At 45.6% G+C, this 21714-nt stretch overlaps 1 protein-coding gene and 1 long non-coding RNA gene across 34 annotated transcripts in view; both read right to left on the bottom strand.

The window, feature by feature from the left end:
• Positions 1-21714, bottom strand: part of Etl4 (enhancer trap locus 4) — an 817363-nt gene that overhangs the window by 260965 nt on the left and 534684 nt on the right. For 26 of the 33 annotated variants that reach the window (XM_087590293.1, XM_087590320.1, XM_087590317.1 and 23 more), the window contains 1 exon segment: positions 20030-20313. In XM_087590293.1, coding sequence (XP_087446419.1) covers positions 20030-20143 — 114 coding nt within the window. In that variant the 5' untranslated portion in view covers positions 20144-20313. 33 annotated transcript variants of the gene reach the window in all.
• On the bottom strand, positions 2493-3754 carry LOC148000311 (uncharacterized). The gene is made up of 3 exons (XR_015641924.1): positions 3694-3754; positions 3295-3443; positions 2493-2944 (listed from the first exon to the last, which is right to left on the bottom strand). It is a non-coding gene; the product is annotated as an uncharacterized LOC148000311 (long non-coding RNA).

Here is a 21714-nt window from a genome sequence, read left to right as displayed (position 1 = left end):
TGGACTGTCATTAGTGTCTAGAAATACTTTGTCCTCCCACACAGAACACTCTCTTCTCCCTCCTCCACAGCCAGCTAAGACAAACTTCTTGTAACATTTTTTTTTCCCCACACTAGGGCATAGAGCAATAATACAATATGAAAGACCACTAACTCCTTTATCAAGAGGCATTTAAATCTCTAGAGCTCAGGTTGGGACATGGGTGTGTAGAACAGTGATTGCCTAGCGTGTGGACCGGCCTGAGTCGAATCCCTAAGACAGAGTCTATTCGCTCGTTCCTGATTGGCATATAACAATCTATGAATGCTCTCCAGGGGAAAACTTCCGCTACAGGTAAGTAAGGGAGGCAGGATTTGAACCCAAGCACCGAGAGTCTTTAAACCCTGCACATAACCCTTTCCGATTTTGACCTTCACCAAATACCGCAGTGTTCCAAACTCCACAGGACTCAATCACTAGTTACTTATACAGCATAGTTCCGATGGCAATGACTATTTGTAATGGAGATCAAGGTGACTGTGTGGTTAGCCAGTTTAAAAAGAAAAGGAATCTTCACCAGTGATTCTAACTGTATCTGAAGCTCTGGGTCTCTGTTGCTGGTGGACTGCAAGCTAGGCAGACTCTCTACCCTGGGTTAAATCTCTGTCGTGACGCTATTATGAAATAAAGATTTAAGCTTGGACTTAAATCTTTCCTCTGGAGATAAGATAACCAGCCCCCCCAGAGTCCCCGCTCCCCATATCGGACTGGAGGCTGGAGTCAGCCATAAAGCAGGATTCATATGACCACTGGCATTAATCAACGGTGAACACATTCAGAGTTTAGCAGCACAGATGTCAAAGGGGGTCTAGGATCAACTAGGGGAGCCCACCCAAGCTAAGAGCCTTTCCAGGCAGCATGGAGTCTAGGCAGCTCTGAAAACCTGGAACTTTTAAGTGTTTAGGAAAGTCCAGAGCTATCAGAGTGTTTCCCCTGACTAGAAACACTGTTGTTACTCATGAGCCAGATGTTGTGCAAACCTGTAATTCCAGCACCCAAGAGACAATAGCCGGAGGATCCTGAAATGGAGACCAGTCATGAGTTCAGACATCTGCGATGGAGAGAAGGGAGGAGGTGCCTAAGTTCAGAATAAAAAGGAAGCGAAGAGTTGCTACCTAGAACTCCTGCATCATGAGGAACCAACCCACAGTTTTGGGGAGACTTGGTTTCCACTTCAACAATCACCGTGAGGAGCACAGAAAAGTGTGAGGTGGGTGCAATCTCAAACCGTGAGTGTTTACAGTAGCCTGAACTCTGAGGAACAGGTTATCAGTAAAAAGTGCAATTGTACGATTTCAGCCACCTCTCTATAAACACAGTAGCACGAGCACTATTGATTCTGTAATATATAAATGTATTATATATGTATGCATGCATTATACACACATACACATATATTTGTTCCTTTGACAAACAAGCAGCTTTTTTGCTGCTTGGGAGTGATTTTAACGATAAAATCGTTTTCTCTATATTCATTAAATGAGAAACAGTACTGAATCTGCAGAAGTTTAATTTGCTCTGCTTTTCTTCATCTTCTGAGTCATGGATCACTCATCTACAAAATCCAAGACATGGACTCTACAAGTCTTTACTTGGCTGTTGTAAAAACATGAAGAGGATAGAAAAAAGAAGAAGGGAAAAGCAACTCTGAAATCACTGAATTGCCTCGTGCCTCCTAAGCAAAAACAACCCATCATATGGGAGGCATCAACGCTTAGAGCTGATCCACTGCACCATGACTGTCACCCTCAGCCACCACACTGTGACTGTCACCCTCAGTGTATGAAAACCAAGGCTCAAGGGTATGAATTTATTCTCCCCAGTCACACAGGCAGTGAGGAAAACAGAACTCAGTCTCCTTTGTCACCTCCTGAGCTAACTGGTAACGATTTAACCGAATGTTAATTCCGGGACTAATCTACATCCTCAGACTGCAGCCTTTCAGACTCCGTGCTTACATATTCAAAACGTCGTAAAGCCTAGCTCTGGGCTTCTAAGTAGTTTTCATCGCAAAAGTCCCTAGTTTCCCAGTTCCAGGTAATTTGAGGCCAGACTTTAATCCTTGTATTTATGGAAAGAGACAAATGAGTTCTCCCCATGAAGAGGGAGAACTTAACTGCTCATAGAAGAGTTAACAGCAGGAGATGAGTCTTCTTGGCTACCACCCGAGGGGTCTGTAGCCACCAGAGGCTACACACCTGCCTCTCCACCAGGTGACCAGACTTCTGCCCAGAAGCAAGCTTTTGAGCATTTCCCTCTTCTTTTTTCCATCCATCCTGCTACCCACAGCTAGTTTCTTAAAAGTTCACAAACTAGTAACTCCAGCACGGTTAATTGTTCTTGTTGTTTTTTTTTCTAGTCCTAGAGAACGTGTTTATGAAAAAAACGAAACAAAACATGCAGGCACCCTTGAAAACAAAAGGGTGCCGTTTGTAAATCCGAGTCCCAGGTTATTTCTGAGATGTCCCAAAGATTTTATTTCTTCACACTTTACAAAATGGAAATCCAGAATTACCAGAGTCTTACGTTCAGATGCACGCACACACACACACACACACACACACACACACACACACACACACACACACACGGCATCTGTTAACAGTCAACAAATGTATACAGTATCTTGATGTTCAGTCATCCTGTGAGCACGTCTCTCTATCGTTCCTGCAGCGTTCTTCCTGGGCACAATCAGCATAACACATAATACACCACTTGTTTTTCGGCTCTATTCGAAAATCTCAGTTCATTCAAGAACAACCACCCGAAAGCCCTTAAAACAGCCCAGAAGCTGGAACACTCCGTGTGAAAAAGCCATGCGTACGGGCTCCATTCTTCCTGCCAAGTGAACAAGGCTCACAACAGACCGCAGTGTTTCCAAATAACCTTTTGGCAATAACTGGAACTAAAAAACAAACAGAGAAAAAAAAACATGCATTTACCTGTAGCGAGCCCTCCACAGGTGAGGCAGAGGGGAGAGGAGAAATCCTAGTTCATCTTCTGAAACTTTCTGAATCTAATGGTCTGTGGGGTCATCCTTCCCCCGGCTGTCAGGTAAAACCCCTCCATGTCTCCGCTGTTTTCTTTTAGTTTTTCCCAGTGAAACTCTCCTCATTTGCATAAAGCTTCCCCGTAGCCTATAGGACTTTTTGAGTAACTACTTGTTAAACTGGCTGCCTTGACATGCTCTTTCAAGCATGACATCATAAATCTCCATGGCAACCTTAACCCCACCTGCCTGCATGCCAACGTTACCTGTCAAGCAAAGACTTAAACAATCATCCGAAATTGTTCATTAATGAAACCTTCTCAGCCGGGCTTGGGATCTCCGCGGTGTAATTTGTGTTGTTGGCAGCAAGGGAGCCGGGGGAAAAAAAAAAGCACGGTGGCTTCGTTTTCAAAGCCTGAGATGTTTTGCAGAAAACAATGATCAAAATTATAGGCATTCGTTAATCTGCCCCTCCCTGTCTAACAATGCACTTAATCAGTGGAAGAGGAAGGGAAAAAACCTCACAGTGGCACATGTGTGCCCCTCTGCTGGGTAAAGTTACTTTGAAAAATCTTCAAGCCGCACTTCTAAGGTTTCCTGCTCTTCTCCCCCACCAACCCCCTACCTACTTTTAACCAGGAAAACTTGCAAAACAGGTTCCTTACCTGAGAGCGTGAGTGTCAGTGTGTGCATGTGCAGCTGCCTGCATTTCCCTGTGGCCTGTGGCTGTAGAGGTGGGAGGAGGTGCAGACATTTTTAACCCTTTCCTAGCATGCATGTGCATGTCTCCCAAGCTTATGGAAGTAACCGGACAGACACTGAACATCTATTTTGGGGAGTTAGAGGAACCCTCTCTAAAAGACATTCATGCTTTTTTGCATGTATACAATTTTCACTATCCCAGATTAACAGGCTTTAAATTACTTTTAGTTTTATGTATGGGCATTTTGTTTGCTTGCCCGTCTCTACGTGTGCCCCACTGCCTGCAGTTCAGAAGGCAGCATCGAATCCTCTGAAAAGGGAGATAAAGACAGCTATGAGCCACCGTGTGGGTGCTGGGAAGGGATCTCGGGACCTAGGCAACATCAGCAAACATTCCCAACCATTAAGCCATCTCTCTTGGACACATCTCTGCCGAATTTGACCTGAAGCCTTCCTGGTTATGACACTGAGCTCACAACTCCTTCTTTCTACTTCCAAATGTGGCACAGACACCGTATATTTTCCAGGTTTAAAACCGCTGATGCCTAACACCAAAACGTCCACATGGACCTGCTCCAAATCCACCAGAGTTCACCGACCATTGTCAATTGGCTGTCAGGCGCCACAGCGTAAAGGATTTCAGTGAGACTAAATGGGACCCAGAAACAATACTACGGTGCTGGATGCCACAGGACCCACCTGCTCTCACTCTCCAGGACACTGCAGCAAACTGCACAAGGTTCAGCAGCTCCTGCCCTCAGAGACCAGAGAGCAATGTTAACATTTACACTATCGAGCTGACACTGTCCTCGGAAGCACTGGCTTCAAAAACTCAGGGTGGCTCCCTCTGAAAAGGAACAGAAAGGTCTTTGGATTCCATCCACTGACAGTTGAGTTCTGCGTTGCCCCAGTTCACGGTCAACAGATGGGACATTACCTTCGAAGGGAAGCAGGAACCAGTCGGGGTTGAATACTCAGGGTCGGAATCCTCCTGGGAGGCAAGGCTATAGTCAGAGATTCAATTACTGCCTCTGTGAGTTGGAAATACATCCAGATGAAGCCCGGGCGTATGCTTCATCCGATGGGGGCACAAACACAATGTGAGACAAACAAAAACAAGATAGAACCGAATCTGGGTTTTATTTGGCAGAATCTGCAGATGGAGTGGAAGCACTATTCAATTACAGTTATTCCTCAACGCTCCATTAGAGAGGAGCCTGTGCACATAGATTCAGCAGGCAGAGTGGTTATAATGGGCCCAATCTTCCCGTTGGCTTATTTAGGAAATGACAGTATCTCAGCTTTTGCTTACCCGAGTCAATCTTGGAAAAGAGATTCAAAAAAAAAAAAATCAGCATGTGAAAGGCACATGAGGATAATTACAAAAATCGGTTGGAGGCAAAAGCCGGGATTAACCCATTCACAGGCAGGCAAGCAGAGGTAAATGCTGGGGATGACATCATTATGGGATGTGGGAACCCTGGCTGATATAGTGTGGGCTAGTTTCATGCCCCAGCAATCTTAGCCATCAGGACAACACATGAGGGCTGGCACAGACGCCAAGACTTGATTCAAGGCTTCTCAGCCAGTAAGGACTTCTCTTACAGTCCCCAAATGAGGGAAACACAGAGCTGCCAATACTTTAAGAATAGTATGATCTTACTAAACTAGTAACCAAGTTCAGGCATTCAAAACAGTGTAATAGTTTGTATGTAAAATGTCTCCTACAGGCTTGTTTGTTTGAACAGAGACTTTCCAGTAGGTGGTGCTGTTTTGAGAGGCCTTGGCATCTTCAGGAGGTAGGGAGTGGCTGGGGGACATTTGTAATTGCTGGGGACTGGGGCAGGGTGCTAACGGCTCTGCTTCAGCCTCCCTCCATATTCCTTCCCCCTCTTCCTTCCTTGGTCTGCTGCCATAGCTGCTCCAGCATGCGTATCTTCCCCAGCTCTATGAACAGTGCTTCAAACCATGAGCCAAAGTAAATCTTTCCTCCCTTCAGTGGGTTCTTATACCAGGTATTCAGGGGTAATGAGGAGAAAAATAACTAATGTAATATTCTGGCTCGTTTCTAAATTTAACGACATCTCTTGCATCTACAATTGACTCAAGAGAGCAAATAAGACTCTTGAATCTGTTTCAACAAATCTATGTTGTAACAGAGTAGGGAAATGCCCACTCAGAAATAAAGCCTCTGAAAGAGGAAGGGAACACATGTATCTGGTAAAAGAAGTGACTTAGAATCTGTCACGTAGATAGCAAACAGTACCTTCCGTGAACTTGTTCCATGTTGAAAAACAATCAATCCTTTGAGCTTCACAGCCATAGTGTGAGGCAAGAAAGACCATCATTCCCATCTTCCCTATAGGTACACTTAAAGTGATTAGGTTGGGTGGGTCTCCCACAGGAATAAGGTGTTGGAGTCTCAATATAAACCTGCGTGGACCCAAGGTTTGACCCCAGAATACCTGTGCTTAACCAAAGGCAGCATTACACATAGCTTAACAAAACCACTCCCAGTGGGATATGTCTGTCCTGGATAAAGTAAGTCGGGTCAAGTGGAGTTCTTATAACTTGCCAACAGATCCCAGGGATGAAGATAAGGCTAAGAAAACACCAATCTCTAGAAATTTCTGCAACCTGCTTCCAAAGGGGGTGGGGGTGGGATATATTTTGTAAGTGGAAATCATACTTTGGTGTTACCAAAAGAAGAACAGCGTTTGAAGTTTTGAGGGAAATGGTGGCGCCCAACCCTGGAAATCCTTCATTACCCCTCTCCCCAAAACCCCCAGGCCTTGATCCTCTGACTGTTACTGGATGCTGTAGATTTCTCTTAGGACTCACCCATTCTTATTTTACCACTGCTTAATGGCGCTAGGTGGCCAGTTCATTTTGTGTAGCCCCTTGGCTATGCTGCGGTGCCCAGGTATTCCTCAAACCCCAGTCAAGATTTCGCTGTAAAGGAATGTCTCAGATGTGACTCATATCAGTCATTAGGGTGCAAGTAAAGCCAAGCACCCTCTCTAACTCAATCAGTGGCAGATTTAAAGAGCACAGGCTGAGCTCTCCTACAGAAAGGGCGTTTTGCTATGACTTCTCTGGCCCTGTAGAACCCTGACTGATGTATCTCATAACCCCAGGCTGCGTGTGTGCACTATAGGTTCCTGGCACAGAGTCCAGTTCTCATTGGCCTCTAAGTGGCTAAGTCATTTCACCTCTTGCCATTTCAAACACAGCTTGTCAGGACCCGAACTCAAGTGCCCATTGAGCTTTGCTTAGCAGAAGCCATATCAAATCAGAGATGAACAGACAGATTTGCGATCAAATTAAAATGGAGAGTAATAATAGTTATGGTTGATGTCAACAAACGAACTCTCCTATCAAAATCCAGACTGACTCTGGGCATGGTGGGGCATGCCCACACTCATATCACTCAGTGGCAGACCCGTAGAACGGCTCAAGTTTGAAGTCTGCCTGGTCTTCAAAGCAAGTCCCAAGCAAGCCAAGGCTACATAGAGAAACGTTGAGTTTGAACTCATTTTGGGATGGTGAGATGGCTCAGTAGAAACAGGCACCTGATGCCAAAACAGACCACCTATCCAGAGTTTGATCTACAGAACACACATGGCAGAAGGGGAAACTGAAACTGACTTGTATACCATGGTGCATGTGCATATACACATAAAATTAAAATACAAACAAATACGCAAATGAAAGTACTATTAAAAATTAAACTTGGAGATCCTCGGGTGTTGAAAGCATTTGTTACTCTTGCAGAAAATCTGAGTTCAGTTCTGGGTACCCATATATTGGTTCACAACTGCCTTTAATTCCAGTTTTGGGGGCTGCAACACCCTCTTCTGATATCCACGGGCACCAGGCAAACACATGGTCCAAAGACATACACACAGGCAAAACACTCATATACATAAAATTAGAATTTTTTAAAAGTAAAACTCATTTAAAGGAATTATAGGGGGCAGGAGAGATGGCTCAGTGGTTAAGATCACTGACTGCTCTTCTAGAGGTCCTGGGTTCAAATCCCAGCAACCACATGGTGGCTCACAACCATCTGTAATGAGATCTGATGCCCTCTTCTGGTGTGTCTGAAGACAGCTACAGTGTACTTATATAGAATAAATAAATCTTAAAAAAGAAAGAAAGTATAAAAGACAGGTTTTAAAAACTAGGAAAGAATAGTGCTTAAAATAGAAGCTCAAACAATGAGAGAGATTAGCTGAAAAGAAAAACGTAAACTGATTCTTGATAATAATAAATAGTAATAGTAATAGTAATACACCTGAGAAAAAGCATGAGGACGTTTGCTCTGTTCTGGCTCAGATGACTTGAAAGCACTGGCATCGACTGGAAGGAACATATGGATGCCTCATGGAGTAGCGGGAGAATGACCACGGCAGTGAGCAGAGTGCATGCCAGTCTTTGAACATACTTCTCATGCTTTTTAGATTTAGCATGCTTTTGCACAGGTGACTGTTCTGGTTTAACTGAAAGCGAGAAAGGAGGGAACAAGGAAACAGAGTAGGAGGGAAAAAAGGTGGATACGAAATATGGGAAAATCTCACCGCTCTCCAGTACACTGGGGCCGTGGGTTTCTCTCGCACCCTCTTTTCTATAGTCACTACTCTTGCGCAGCCGGTCTTAGAGGTGCTGGCTAAGCAGCATCACTGACCACCATCAATGCCAACAAATGCTGAAACCAAGTAATTGCACATTCCATTTGTGCAAAAAAAAAAAAAAAAAAAAAAACTCTCTGGTGCAAGAACTGGAAGGGCAAAGCCTGCTGGTATTTGCCCCACACTCTCAAAAAAATCAATCCCTCAGTTCAAAGTTCCAACCCATAGACTTAGAACACGAAACGCTCAGATTCACCTTCATGCAAAGACAGACCGGTGGGCACCCCTGGGAAACCACAGATAAGGGAACTCGAAGCACAGAGAAAGAGCAGAGCTGCTAAGCCAAAGATAAGTGAGATGAGAATGCCAAGTGAGGCTGTGCTTGGAGAGCAGGTCTGAGAGTCTACAGAACGGTGCCTCTAAACACTGTTCTAACACAGGCAGGCTCCGGACCTGCTGCTTCCCCACCCAACCCGTCCGCATCAACAGACCCACAAGTTGACACTGATATCAGCCCTGTCCTCTCATTATTATTGCTTTTTCTTAATCTTTCATTTTGTGTGCGTACTGACTGTTGTGTATAATGTCTGTGAGTATGTTTGTGTGTACATGTTGGGTGTGTGCACTTGCGCATGTGTGTATGTATGTATACATGTGAAGGCACCTGTGTATATGTATACATGTGAAGGCACATGAGAAGGCCAGAGGTTGATGTTGGGTATCCTCAATACCCCTAGCCCTCTTGTGGGTGCAGGGGATCCAAACTTAGGTCCCCATGCTTGTGCAGCAGGCACATCACCAACTCAGCCATTTCTCAGTTCTCTAATCTCTAAATGTTCCCAAGCATCAGGGACAGATAATACAGACCACTTGGTGACATTCTGAAGGGTGTGGAACAGGCTGAATAATAGAATGAGACCTGAATACGGGTCTTTTATTTTTAGGGGGAAAGGGGTGGTTGAGACAGGGTCTCTATGTAGCCCTGGCTGTCCTGGAACTATGTAGACAAGGCTGGCCTCATGCCTGCCTTGGCCTCCCAAGTGTTGGGATTAAAGGTATGTGCCACCATTCCCAGGTTCTGAAACCAGGGCTTGGACAGCCCTTTGTCCTCCTCCAACCGGTCACTGTTCTCCTTCTCCTCCCTAATATCTGCGTGTCACTACACACTTCTGGTTACATTCCAGAATGTAGCTGCCACCCTGGGCCTTATCACTGTCTGTCTGTCTAAACACTGAGGCTGTTACCAAGCCAATTTCATCATCCTTCTCACATGGCACTGAAAGCTAATTTTTAAACTTTGCCTTTACTCTAATCCCACGCCATGGTCCAGGTCTGTGAATCCATACTTTCTGCTGGCATTCAAAGCTTAGTTAGCAACAACACAGCTTCCCTCTCCTTGAATCCACTGACGTTCTTCTTCAAAGTCCTCTTCTGCCTTTCTTAGGCTGGCCACAAGGAAGCCACCTCCATTCTTGTCTCAACATCATCTCTCTAGCCCTTTCATTCTGGAAAATGCCATCCAATCAGGGTCCCAGACACAGGCGAGGCCTTGGGATGCAGAGGTCAACCAGGAAAACAGGACTCCTTCATTCCTTTGAGACTGCATTCAAATTCTGATTCCCCAGTGTGAAATTCTTCCCTCCTAACTGTTCCCTCTGTGCAATGATCTCCTGCAAGCTTGTGAGGGGCATGGCATCATTTCCAAATATAATACACAAGACCCCAATGTTAAGCGTGCGGGTCAAACTGGTTTTGCAAAAAGTGAGTATTTCTTTTGTCTTCTCTTCCGGCTTCTTTCTTATTTTTTTTTCTTTTTCACGTTACTAGATATTAAACCTCATTCAGATTAGGCAAGCACGGTATTGCTGATAAATATCCCAGCCCCAATACTGAATGGGGGTTTTGAGTAAGAATGGTCCTAATAGGTTTATAGGTTTGAATGCTGGTCACTAGGGAGTGGCAATTATTTGAAAGGATTAGGAGGTGTGGCCTTGTTGGAGGAAGTGATATTGGAGGCAGGCTTTGTGGGTTTCAAAAGCCAAGCCAGACCCAAGGTCACTCTCTTCCTGCCGCCTGGGGATTCTGATATAGAACTCTTATCTACTTCTTCCAGCACCAGTCTGCCTGGATGCCGCCATTCTCCCTGCTATGATGATAACGGACTAAACCTCTGAAACTGTAAGCCAGCCCCAATGGAATGCTTTCCTTTTTAAGAGTTGCCGTGATCAAGGTGTCTTTTCACAGTGATAGAACACTGACTAAGACACTACCCAAGATTCATTCACTCCGAGTATTAGCATAGTCAAAGATCATACCAGTCATTTAATTTTGATAGCCAGGAATTTCCCCCCCCCCCAAATTTGAAACTTTCTTCCCTCTCCTGAAATAGCTGTCAACAGCCTGGGTGCTGGGCTGGATGGTTAGCAGCCTGTTGCTAGCCCTCCTTACCAAGCAAGGTTGGGACATGCAGTCAGCGTCTCCTGCACTGGGGATGACTGCCCCCATCCTGCTCTTCCCACCACAGCACTATTCTCCTTCATCTGTGATTAAGAAAAGGCCTCAAGGAAATGGTTGACTCACTACAGTCATGAAGCCAAGTATCTGAACACCTGTAAACTCCCTTCAGACCCCAAAGTTCACACATCTCCCACTGAAGAAACTTGTCTTGGGAGGCCGATTCTGGCATCTGTCCTTCGTGTACAATGCCAAATCCATGCGGAGTGTGTCTGTCCATAATAAACCACCTGAATGAATGACTTCAAGACAGATGGACAGATGAGCAAGCAAGCCAAGAAGCAGCCTGACCAGCACCAGACAGGAAGGCAACCTATTGTCTGCGAATCCGTGTGCACCTCTGCTCCATACCGAATCATGTTGGTCTTTTCAAAAGCCCCAAACCCAGGATTCTCCATCTCCTTTGGTGGCAGTTCTCTCTGGGCTCTGCTGAGGACAACTTCCTGCCTTGGTCTAGCTATACTTTGCTTCTGGCTTCCCCTTACTCCCCAGCTACTGCACCAAACTCTTCAACAGTTGGATTTTACTGTTCTCAAGACTCTCTCTCTTGCTTTCCTACAACACCAACTCAAAGAAAAGTTAATGCTGAGGATGGTGGCAACCAATTAAGTGTGGATCAAAAGCTACATGCGGAAAGCGATGCCTATTTAGAATTCCTCTTCTCTTTCTGTATCACTTCAGTCAACAGCAAATGGAAATTTTTTTTAGCAAAATTGCAACTTCTGAGTGTTTAGCCTTTTTATTTGCTCCTCCTCCTCTTCCTCCTCTTCCTCCTCCTCCTCCTCTTCCTCCTCTTCTTCCTCCTCCTCTTCCTCCTCCTCCTCTTCCTCCTACTCCTCTTCCTCCTCTTCCTCTTCCTCCTCTTTTCCTCTTCCTCCTCCTCTTCCTCCTCTTACTCTTCCTCCTCCTCCTCCATTTTCTTCTCTTCTTCCTCACTTCTACTACAGGCTACCTTCACGGAAGATCAGAGGTTGATATCAGATGCCAGCCTCTTCACTTGACATTTTGAGTCACGGACTCTCAGGAACCTGGAGGTGTAGGCTGGCTAGGCAACAAGCCATAAAGATCCTTCTATCTCCTGGGATTACAGACCTGTGAGAATGTGCCTAGCTTTTTACATGAGTCCCAGGGTATCTACATTCAGATCCTCGAGCACTTTACCAACTAAAATACCCTACCAGTGCCCAGGGTTTTTCAATCACTGAATTCTTACTCCAGTCTTTGTAGCAGCTGTGGGTGTGATCCTGGGGCTTGACGTGGTGCCTCACACAGGCTAGGCAACTGCTATAGGGACAATCATTTTTTAAAGATTTATTTGTTTATTTATTTATATGAGTACACTGTTGCTGTCATCAGACACACCAGAAGAGGGCTTCTGATCCCAGAACACATGTGGTTGCTGGGATTTGAACCCAGGACCTCTGGAAGAGTAGTCAGTGCTCTTACCATTGAGCCATCTCTCCAGCCCTACATGGACAATCTTTATGTTACATTTGAAAACGCCATCCCTCTTTGGGCTGCTTTGTGAACTAACTCCTTCATTTGGTAATTTGGTAGCATCATTTCTCTTAAGTGTTTGGCTGTCCTTCCATTTGTGTTTTTACTATTGTCTTTTATTCTGTCTGAATGCAGATGGGCATCGTCATTAAATCCACGCTCATTAACTTTAGACATGTTCAAGTTTGTTTATAGTTTCTCTGAGAAATGTTTTCACACCGATTCTTTTAACACCATCGTATTCTTGGTGCAAACAACCACTAGTCTTTCATGATAGGCAAACTCACCATTCATTACACATAGAACCTGTGACGATGTATGACCTTCTATTTGTTGGCGTGGCACTGACATCAGGAATGCTCTCCTAACGCTCATGATTACTATTGAAACTCAATACTTAACTAACACTGGCAGAGCTTGGAGTGAGACAGCATCTCCACAAGACAGAAGGAGACAGAATTACAAAGCCACTATGTAAGAATGGCTTCTCTGGAAACTTGCTCAACCACCAACATACTTTATACGTGTGAAAAACAAAGACTTTTGTGCTTCGTGTAGTTTTAAAAGAAATGTGTTACCACCTTACCTGTGAGCTGCTCCCCTACCAGCCCCTCCAGGCTCAACTCCTAGCCTCTGCCAGCACTGAGCGGGCTTCTCTTTCTAAGCTGCCTTTGCTCCATGAGGGGTTGTATTACCAGCCCACTCCCAAGACCCTAGAATGTGCAGATAATAGAGACTCAGACAGCTTTATTAATTTAGAATTTCCCTGCTAGGCACAATTGATACTTCCTGCCTTACCAATTTATTGACTTTGCTTTTCCTCCTGTTCTAAACTTAGTGGCTTGTATCAGTAATCCACATGATTGCAGTATTCACTTTCCTCCAAGGCATGGCAAAGAGCCCCTCTCTCTTTCCCAGTGTCTCCTTTTCCTCTTAGGACCCAGAAGTCCCACCTCTACCTTCCACCCAGCAATTGGCTCCCGGCCTTCTTTATTGACAAGTCAAGAACCAATTGGAGAATAAGACCTTAGTGACGGACCCTCCCCTTACACTTTTGTGCTGAACCACAATCCACCACAGATGAACTACAAGGTCTGTTTGTTATACAGGCATGGTCTGAACTAATACATGAGTTTTTAGGTATCTTTCTCCTATCAGGATTTGTAGTCTTAGAACCTGGCTACTAAAAACATAGTATTTAGAATGGGAGTATCGGCAGACAGAGTCTATACCCTCTAGTCGCCTGGTTGACTTGAAATGTTCTCTGCTCAAAACAAAGAACAAACTAACAAAAGAAAAACAAACAACAACAACAAAAAATGGTCCTTGTTTTTTGCTCCAACATGAGTTACCTCACTCAACAGTTTATGGTTCTGAGGCTCACCGTAAAGTTCCTTAAGTCACCAGAAGTGTGGTCTAGAGACATTTGCTGTGCTACTATTCCATAGGGAATGCTTTCTCTACTTCTGGGTGAGGTCACAACAGCCATGGTTCTTAACAATGGCGACCTATTTCTCCTTTTGCTCATCTTTCCCAGTCCCACCCATTTCCACAGTGCTGTTTCACTCACCCTGGTCGTTTCCCTGTGACCATGAAGGTGTTTTTCCCCTATCATCAACACCGTCACTATTTTCTGTGAATTTTGAGAGAACGAGCATCAAACTGCCTGAAATTTATCAACTTTAAACAGAGCTTGCTTCTGAAAAGCTACCCTTCTGGGGTGAGAGAGAGAGATGGCTGGAGGGTTTAAAGCACAGGGCTCTAGCAGAGGACTGAAGTTCAGTTCCCAGCATTCACAGGGAGTTCACAACTGCCTGTCATTCCGGCTCCGGGGGATCAGATGACCCTGGCTTCCAAGGACGCCTGCACTCACGTGCACGCCCGCATCCAGATACAAAAGTTAGAGTGAAATCTTTTGAACAAACAAAAGACCCTTGCTCCTCTGAATCAAAGACAGCTAACACGTTTCTGGTTTTGTCTTTAACTTTGCAAGATGAAATTGGTGCAGACCTTCCTGGAACTTAAGTCAGTTAAAGGAATAGAGAACTCGGAACCCAGGCCCTGAACTCCTGTTTCCAGGCAGCTTGTGCTCATTTGTTCTTCAGTCTTGCTTGTTTTTATTTTTTTATTTTGTAGCCCAGACAGGACTCAAAGACAAGACCCACCCACCCCTCCCCTCCAGCTTCCCTGGTGCTCAGCCTGTAAGTATACCCGGTCAATCTTTGTCCGTGAATGCCTATTTCTCCACTGTCTTGAACACAGCACTACCTCTCATTCATTAATTCTTGTGGAGTCTTGGCCATAGTGCTAAATACCTACATACATGAGCACTTAACTCATGAAATCTGAATTGATTCTTTTTTTTGTTACATGTGTATAAGCATTTACCTGCACATCTGGATGTATACCATGTGCGTGTCTGGTACTCAGAGGCCAGAAAAGGGTTGTGGGCTGCTGTGTGGGTTCTGGGAATCGAACTCAGGTCCTGTGCAAGAGCAGCCAGTGCTTTTACCTGCTGAGCTGTCTCTTAGGCCACTGAATTGATTTTTTTAATGCAGGGAAAATCTAAGTCTCAGCCCACTGTTGTGACATAGGGATGTAACCCCAGGTTTTGGGAGGTAAAAGCAAGAGAAGCAGGGAGAATTTAAAAATATGTTTTAGAAATACACCAAAATTGTTTACTGACAAAGGAAAAATAATCCTCCTCAGACACTCAAATCTTTGTGCCGGAAAGGAACCAGGATTCCAAGTCCTCAAAATACGCAGGTGGCCACAAAGCAGAATAGAGCAATGCTAGAATTGCCGTGGAAGCGGCCCTGATGGGTTCCGTGATACAAATCTCACAGAGCTTCAACTGAGCAAGGCAAGAAGACATCAGCCCCAATCCCACAGTAATGCACAGAGAAGTCTGCAACCCAACTGTACCCAGCCCCCAGCAGCCAGGCAATGGGACTCCCAGTCTGATGGCCCTGCACAATTTAAAAAGCCCAAGGGACCTAGAGATGGCTCAGGGGGTCAAAGTGCAAGTAACTTCTGAGGCCCATGTAAAAAGCCTTGAGCATCCACAGTTACAGTTCTCCAGACAGCTCGGGGAATTCCTCAGATGCTTGCCTCAACAAGGTGGAGGTGAGAACTGGTTCCTCCAAGCTTCCCTGGTCCCCCCACACATGTGCTCACACGTCCTCGCATGTATACACGCATACAAATAAGTCCATAAATAAATAGCGGAAAAGGCCGAGAGGCGGAGGGAGGGAGGGAGGGAGGCAGTAACGAACACAGCCGTACTGAAGTGTTTGCAAAATCTCTAGGGGACACTGAGGTGATCTCTCAGCTTTTCAGTAATTGAGAGTCAAGAAAATGCCTTCACAGTTTTAAAAACTCAAATACACAGCCAGGGACATGACTCATCGTGTAAAGGCATTTGCCATGCAAGTCTGACAACCTAAATTCTATAGCAGGAACCCTTAAAGAGGTAGAAGGAAATGACTGACTCCACAGACTGACTCTCTCACCTACACACACACACACACACACACACACACACACACACACACACGAAATACTAAATTTTAAAAGTTTCTCTAGCAGGAGTATTCCCGTACTTAAACTAAGATTCTGCTGCAGGGGCATGCTCTTCTTCTCATGGGTTTGGTAGCAAAGAATTAGAAGAGTCCTAGACGCCCCCACTACCAAGCTATCATGGGCAATGCCACGTGCATCATTTTTAATGTGCTTGTCTACTCCTGTCAACCATGCTGGGGAGACAGCCGGGAACACAGCCCACAAAGGAATAGCTGGTATTTAGTGTCTCCGGGTCTGGAGATGTGCATCAGATGGTGTCCTTTGGCTTTCTCCAAAGGAAAACAAAACCCACAGTCACAATGTAGAAGAACAAAGGGTGGGGGTGGGAGACAAGGAATGCAGACAGACGAGGTGCTGTCTGTAGGTCTGTCTGAAGTGCCATCAAGGTTTCTCTGGTGTTTACTGTGCTGGCTGGGATAGACTCGAAGAACTTGGGCAATAGCTGGGTGCACACAGATGTGTCCTTTTAAACCACCCCAACCCCCGCTTCCTACCCTCACCCACTCCCACCCCCCGTTTTAGACCATCAACAGAAAATGCAAAGAGGAAGAGAGGGAACGTGGCATCTGTCAGCCTCAGGAGAGAACAGCAGCTAAGCCACCTCAAAATTCCAGCTCAGGTGCTATTTGGGCGCAGAGATCTGTATCTGAGGCCACTAACCAATCATCTCCCTTTGGAGATCAGTATCTGAGGCCACTAACCAATCATCTCCCTTCCCACTCAAAACAGACATTTATCTTTTCTACCCTTCTTTCCATCCCAGTCAATTCTGGTGGTCCCTTGTGCGTGACAAGCATTAACTTTAAACTTACAAGTCCCGGGCCTGGCATGATGGCTTGGGAGATGGGTGGATTCTTGTGAATTCAAGACAGCCTAGTTACAGAAGGGGGTCCAGGCTGGCCAGGGCTGCAAAGTGAGACCCTGTGTAAGAAACAAGCAACTCTAAAACCCCAACCTTACAGGCCATGACCTTTATGCCTTGGGATAGTGGAGTGAACCAGGATTCTGAGTTCACACTTCCGTTGGTTCAAATCCCAACTTACCCTTAGTGTGTAACTGTAACTGAGTTTGTTACTTCCACACAAGTAGCTTTTTATCGGATATGGTATTTCCTAAAACAGAGACACATAGAGAAGAAAGCCCATATTCCAGGTGTTCAAATGCATCTCGATGCTCCGAAGCCTGCTTCGAAGAAAAGGGAGTCTTCCTTAATGACACAGATGCGGGCCATCACCTATCCTCACACCAGTGAGCCTTCCCATCTCCCTTCTAAAGTTCACAGCCTGTCTTTGTTTGCAGTGTGAAGGGAAAAGAAAACAAATGTGGAAAAAAGGCCAAACAAATCACATTTCACAACCTTAGGCACTCTGGTAGAATTCTTAGAGAACATTCTTCCACTTAAGGGAGAAACTGAAGATTAACTGTGGACTGAAACAGTTGATGCCGACCCCGTTTCTATGGCGAATCAAAGTCTGAGAGACTTAAACAGCGCACTGGGAATGGATTGGCAGGGTTGCAGACTGTAAACATCGAGCCTGTCTCAGTACCTCCAGTCTGCTTGCGGTAGGCGCTCCCCTCACCTACCCACTTAGCACAATGGCTGAAAGCTCTCCGCTTCCTCCAAGACAGTCTCCAACCTCAAAGGTCAATCTGATAACAGGCCATTGAGAGCCACCGAGGAAGCCTTACATCTCCTGTGACCCTGAACCCTCTCAGACTGCTAAAGAGGAATTGCACACAGCCAAGGAACAAAAACACCCCGTGCCACAGTAGGGTGCTATCGGCGTGGCTGTCGAGATAACAGGAGAAAGCAGGTGGCTCAAGACAGCAGAAAGCAGAGGATCCAAAAGAAAGGATCTGAGATTTGTAAGAAAGAAGTAAAAAAGAATAGCACCAAAGGGCCTGTGTCAGCTTGAAGAAAAGAGGCAGTCTATTTTTAGATGCTTTATTTCACCTTCAAATGTACTTGCGGATGTTTGCATTCATTTGTTCATTCATTCATTCATTCCTTCAGTCATTCATTCATTCATTCATTCATTCATTCATTCATTCATTCATTCACTGTGCCAAGCACTTGAGTGCTCCCAGGAAGAATCTCAGTTGCACCACGTCCCGGTCAGAAGACAATATTCTTTGTATTCACTTGATGCATTTGTGATTATAACGAAAGCGTATCTTCGGAGAGCTGCCTTCCTCTTGGGTCAGGCCCCCTGTTCTCTTGCTCTGCTGGTTAAGACCCTGGTTAGGAGGGCAGTACTGCCCTGCTCTCACATTAAACCTTTTCTGTAGCTAAGCTGGAGATCGGGAACTGTAAACCCCAAGGTCATCTCCCCTCATTAAAAATGTGCCGTGATGGCTGGAAGGATTGCCACACCCCCAGGCACAAAAACAAAAATGATAACAATAGACTGAGCATAGTGGCTCAGGCCCTCAGTCCTCACTCTTGAAAGGCAGAGGTAGGCAGAATTCTGTAAGTTTGAGGTCAGCCTGGTTTCTATAGAGAGTTCAAAGCCCTCCAGGACTATACAGTGAAACCTATCTCAAACAGACAAAACAAAAAATAGCAATTACTCCTCCTCCTCCTCCTCTTCCTCCCCTTCCTACTCCTCTTCTTCCTTCTCCTCCTCCTCCTCCTCCTCTAGTAAATAAAATCTTTGGGGTGGGGGGTTGTTCAAGATAGAGTTTTTCTGTGTAATCCTGGATGTCCTGGAACTCCTTTACTCTGTAAACCAGGCTGACTTCGAACTCAGAGATGTGCTTGCCTCTGCCTCCTGAGTGCTGGTACTAAAACTAAAAAAGGAAAAGTGCCACAAGAGGATCCTCCCCACCACCTTCTTAGCGTAAAGGACATTTATTTGCCCTAGAGGAACACAAGACAGGAAATAAGAGACAAAGCAAGAGATAGAGGAGAAAGGGAAGTGAACAAGGGAGAGGGGGAGGGGGTTTTTAATCCCCAGTGACAAAGGATTGCCTCTGGATACCAAGAAGGATGTGGCCCTTAGACAAATGGCAGTTTATATAAGGTAAAAGGGAAAGCCCCGCCTTAGGATGAGGTGTTTAATTGGGCATGTTAATTAGGTGAGCCGAAGGGGATTTTTGATTGCTGGATTTCAGTCCTTTGATAGCTGGACCTTGGTAGTCAGCCTCAGGAGGAGGAAGTGGCCAAATAAGAGAGCAGACCTTGGGAGCTAGCTTCAGGAATGTAATCTAAGTTTCTTTAGCCAGGCAGAGAGAATGGGGGAGAAGGGCAAGGCCTGCCAGAGCCACGTTTGCCACGCTCCAGTGGGCTAGACCCTTCATTAAGTATCTTTCCTGAGTGAAATAGGTTGTTTAGACTGCCCGGGTTCAGATTTCACCTCGGCCGGGATGCTCGCCAATCAGTGTAAGCACAAGCCAAGGGTTTGCAAGCCCTTTTCTTCCTCTACGAGTTGGGGAGAAGGAATTAATGAATGCCAAGTTCCCTAGAGTAAGTATTCAACAAGGAAGGGGAAATAAGGGAGAAGGGCAAGACCTGTCAGCGCCATGCTCTCGGCATTCGAGTTGGCCACAGTGCCTTCAAAAGGCGAGCGCCGCCGCCACCACTTGACATGAACAAATCATAACAACAACAAACAAACAAACAAACAAACAAACGATGAATGAGCAACGTGGGGATGTTTTCCTAGTATAAGCAAGGCTCTGGGTCTAACTTTGCAACAACAAAGAAGACCGAGTGGGCGTGGCCTGGAGAGAGGGCTCAGAGCCTTGCGCTCGCCTGGAACCTCAAGTCTGGGAGGGTCACAGAACACCACATCATTGGGCCTTGCTGCCTGCCAGTCTAGCTGAGAAAACACAAGCTCCAGGTTCAGGGAAAGACTGGTCCTCGAATAAGAGCAGAAGAATGGTAGACAAGGACAACTGACGCCCCTTTTGGGCATCTGTACACACGCCCAGGTTTGCATGCACGCATACATATGTGCTACATATATTCACACAGAAACTCGCATGTACACTGGCATGAATGAATAAATAAAAATTTTAAAAATATTTTTTGAATGAGCAAGACCAGGGGAACCGACAGTCTGCTCGCGCCTACCTGGTCCCTCAGCCTCTCCTGGTGGCCCATGATTGCCGTGGCATGGTGGGGGTACTTCTGCTTCAGATGCTCCAGGAACGCCTCTCTCTTCCTATCCATCTCAGACGTTTGCATTCCCAGGATCTCTTTGGAACTTCGGGGCCCACCTAGAGTGTGTCTCCTTGGGATATTTCGGGCGGGCTTGGAAACCTGAGCCCTTGTGTTTCCATTAGAAAGGCGCTCCTTGGGCCTGCGGCATGCTGCATCTTCCTGAGATGTCACATGAAGATTGCTTTTCCCTTGTTCTGCAAGATGAAGAACAAAAGTGCAGCACACAATTAATGATCTCCCAGGCATTTGTAGAATACCGAGAGGGCTTGTGGCAGTTGCTAACCAATTAATGTAACTTAACGGAATTTCTGATTTGTTTTATTTTTCTTTTTAAGCAAGAATGAGGGAAAAAAAACCACTCTACAATCAAAAGAAATTTGAAAAAAATGTATTTTAGATGCTATAACAAATGTCTTTTGCTTCTTTCTGTCATTGAGTTTGTTACAAACGAGAAAGCTTGTTGAGGCCCATCACTGTTTGCAGGTAAGTAGGCTGGCCCTGTGTCTGTAGTTACCGCAGAGTTAACCCCAGGAATTCTGACCATTTGTATACTTTTCATTATAGTTTCAGCCTACTAATGGGATTTTTAAAATAGTTATCATCTGAAGATGCTTCTGACACTTGTCGTTCAGCACCAAGAAGAAAGATAATGATATAACCCTCAGAAGATTGCTGGCACCCGTGAACCTCTAGAAAGCTCTACTTCTCCATTCTCATAGCCCAGGCAAGGGGAAGATTATGGGAGGTAATGGTTGGGATCTACAAAGTGAATGCTCAACTCTGTGTTCCCTGAAAGGACTCCATCCAAAGCACACACAGCACGGAAAGGACCGTGGGGATGTGTGGATGATTTTGACCTAGGTAGATGGCTTCCAAGCTGGCCTCTCCGAGTCAATAGTTAGAGTCTCTTAGAACAAATCAACTAGGGGGAAGAAGGTCACTGCTTCCGGTTCACATCATGTACAGGGATTTTCATTGTTTTTTTTAAAGGTGAGCAGGAAGGTAAGGACCACTGAGCAGCTGAACGAATCATGAACGCAGCCCTTCACAGCCTTTTGCTTGTTTCTCCGTCTTTGTTTTGTTTTTGAGACAGGGTCTCACTATGTAGCCCTGACTGGCCTGGAGCCTGCTATGTTGACCAGGCTGGTCTTGAACTCATAAAGTTCCTCCTGCCTCAGCCTCCCAAGTTCTGGGACGAAAGGGGTGCACCATCACCCCCAGTTCTCAAGACTCTCTAGAAAAGGCAGAAAAGGCTCAGTGGGGGGGAAGCCCTTGTCCCCAAGGCTAAGGACATGAGTTCAAGGCCCAGCACACACACAGTAGAAGTAAACCAACTCCTACCAATTGTCCCCTGACCTCTACAGGCACATGTGCAACACACACACACACACACACACACACACACACACACACACAGAGAGAGAGAGAGAGAGAGAGAGAGAGAGAGAGAGAGAGAGAGAGAGATCAAGAGTTTGGGTGTAAACCATCTCCCTAAAAGCAAGGGCACAAATCCCCTTACACTGTTAGCCTCTCTTTGCCTGGAAACCTCTGTGTACAGATCTCCAAGTGCAGACTCCCTCAGGCAAAAAACAGAG

Source organism: Rattus norvegicus, chromosome 17, assembly GCF_021556685.1.
Source record: "Rattus norvegicus strain SHRSP/BbbUtx chromosome 17, alternate assembly SHRSP_T2T, whole genome shotgun sequence".
Taxonomy (NCBI): domain Eukaryota; kingdom Metazoa; phylum Chordata; class Mammalia; order Rodentia; family Muridae; genus Rattus; species Rattus norvegicus.
The sequence above is the reverse complement of the archived record's forward strand: the minus strand, read 5'-3'. Positions and strand labels throughout refer to the sequence as shown.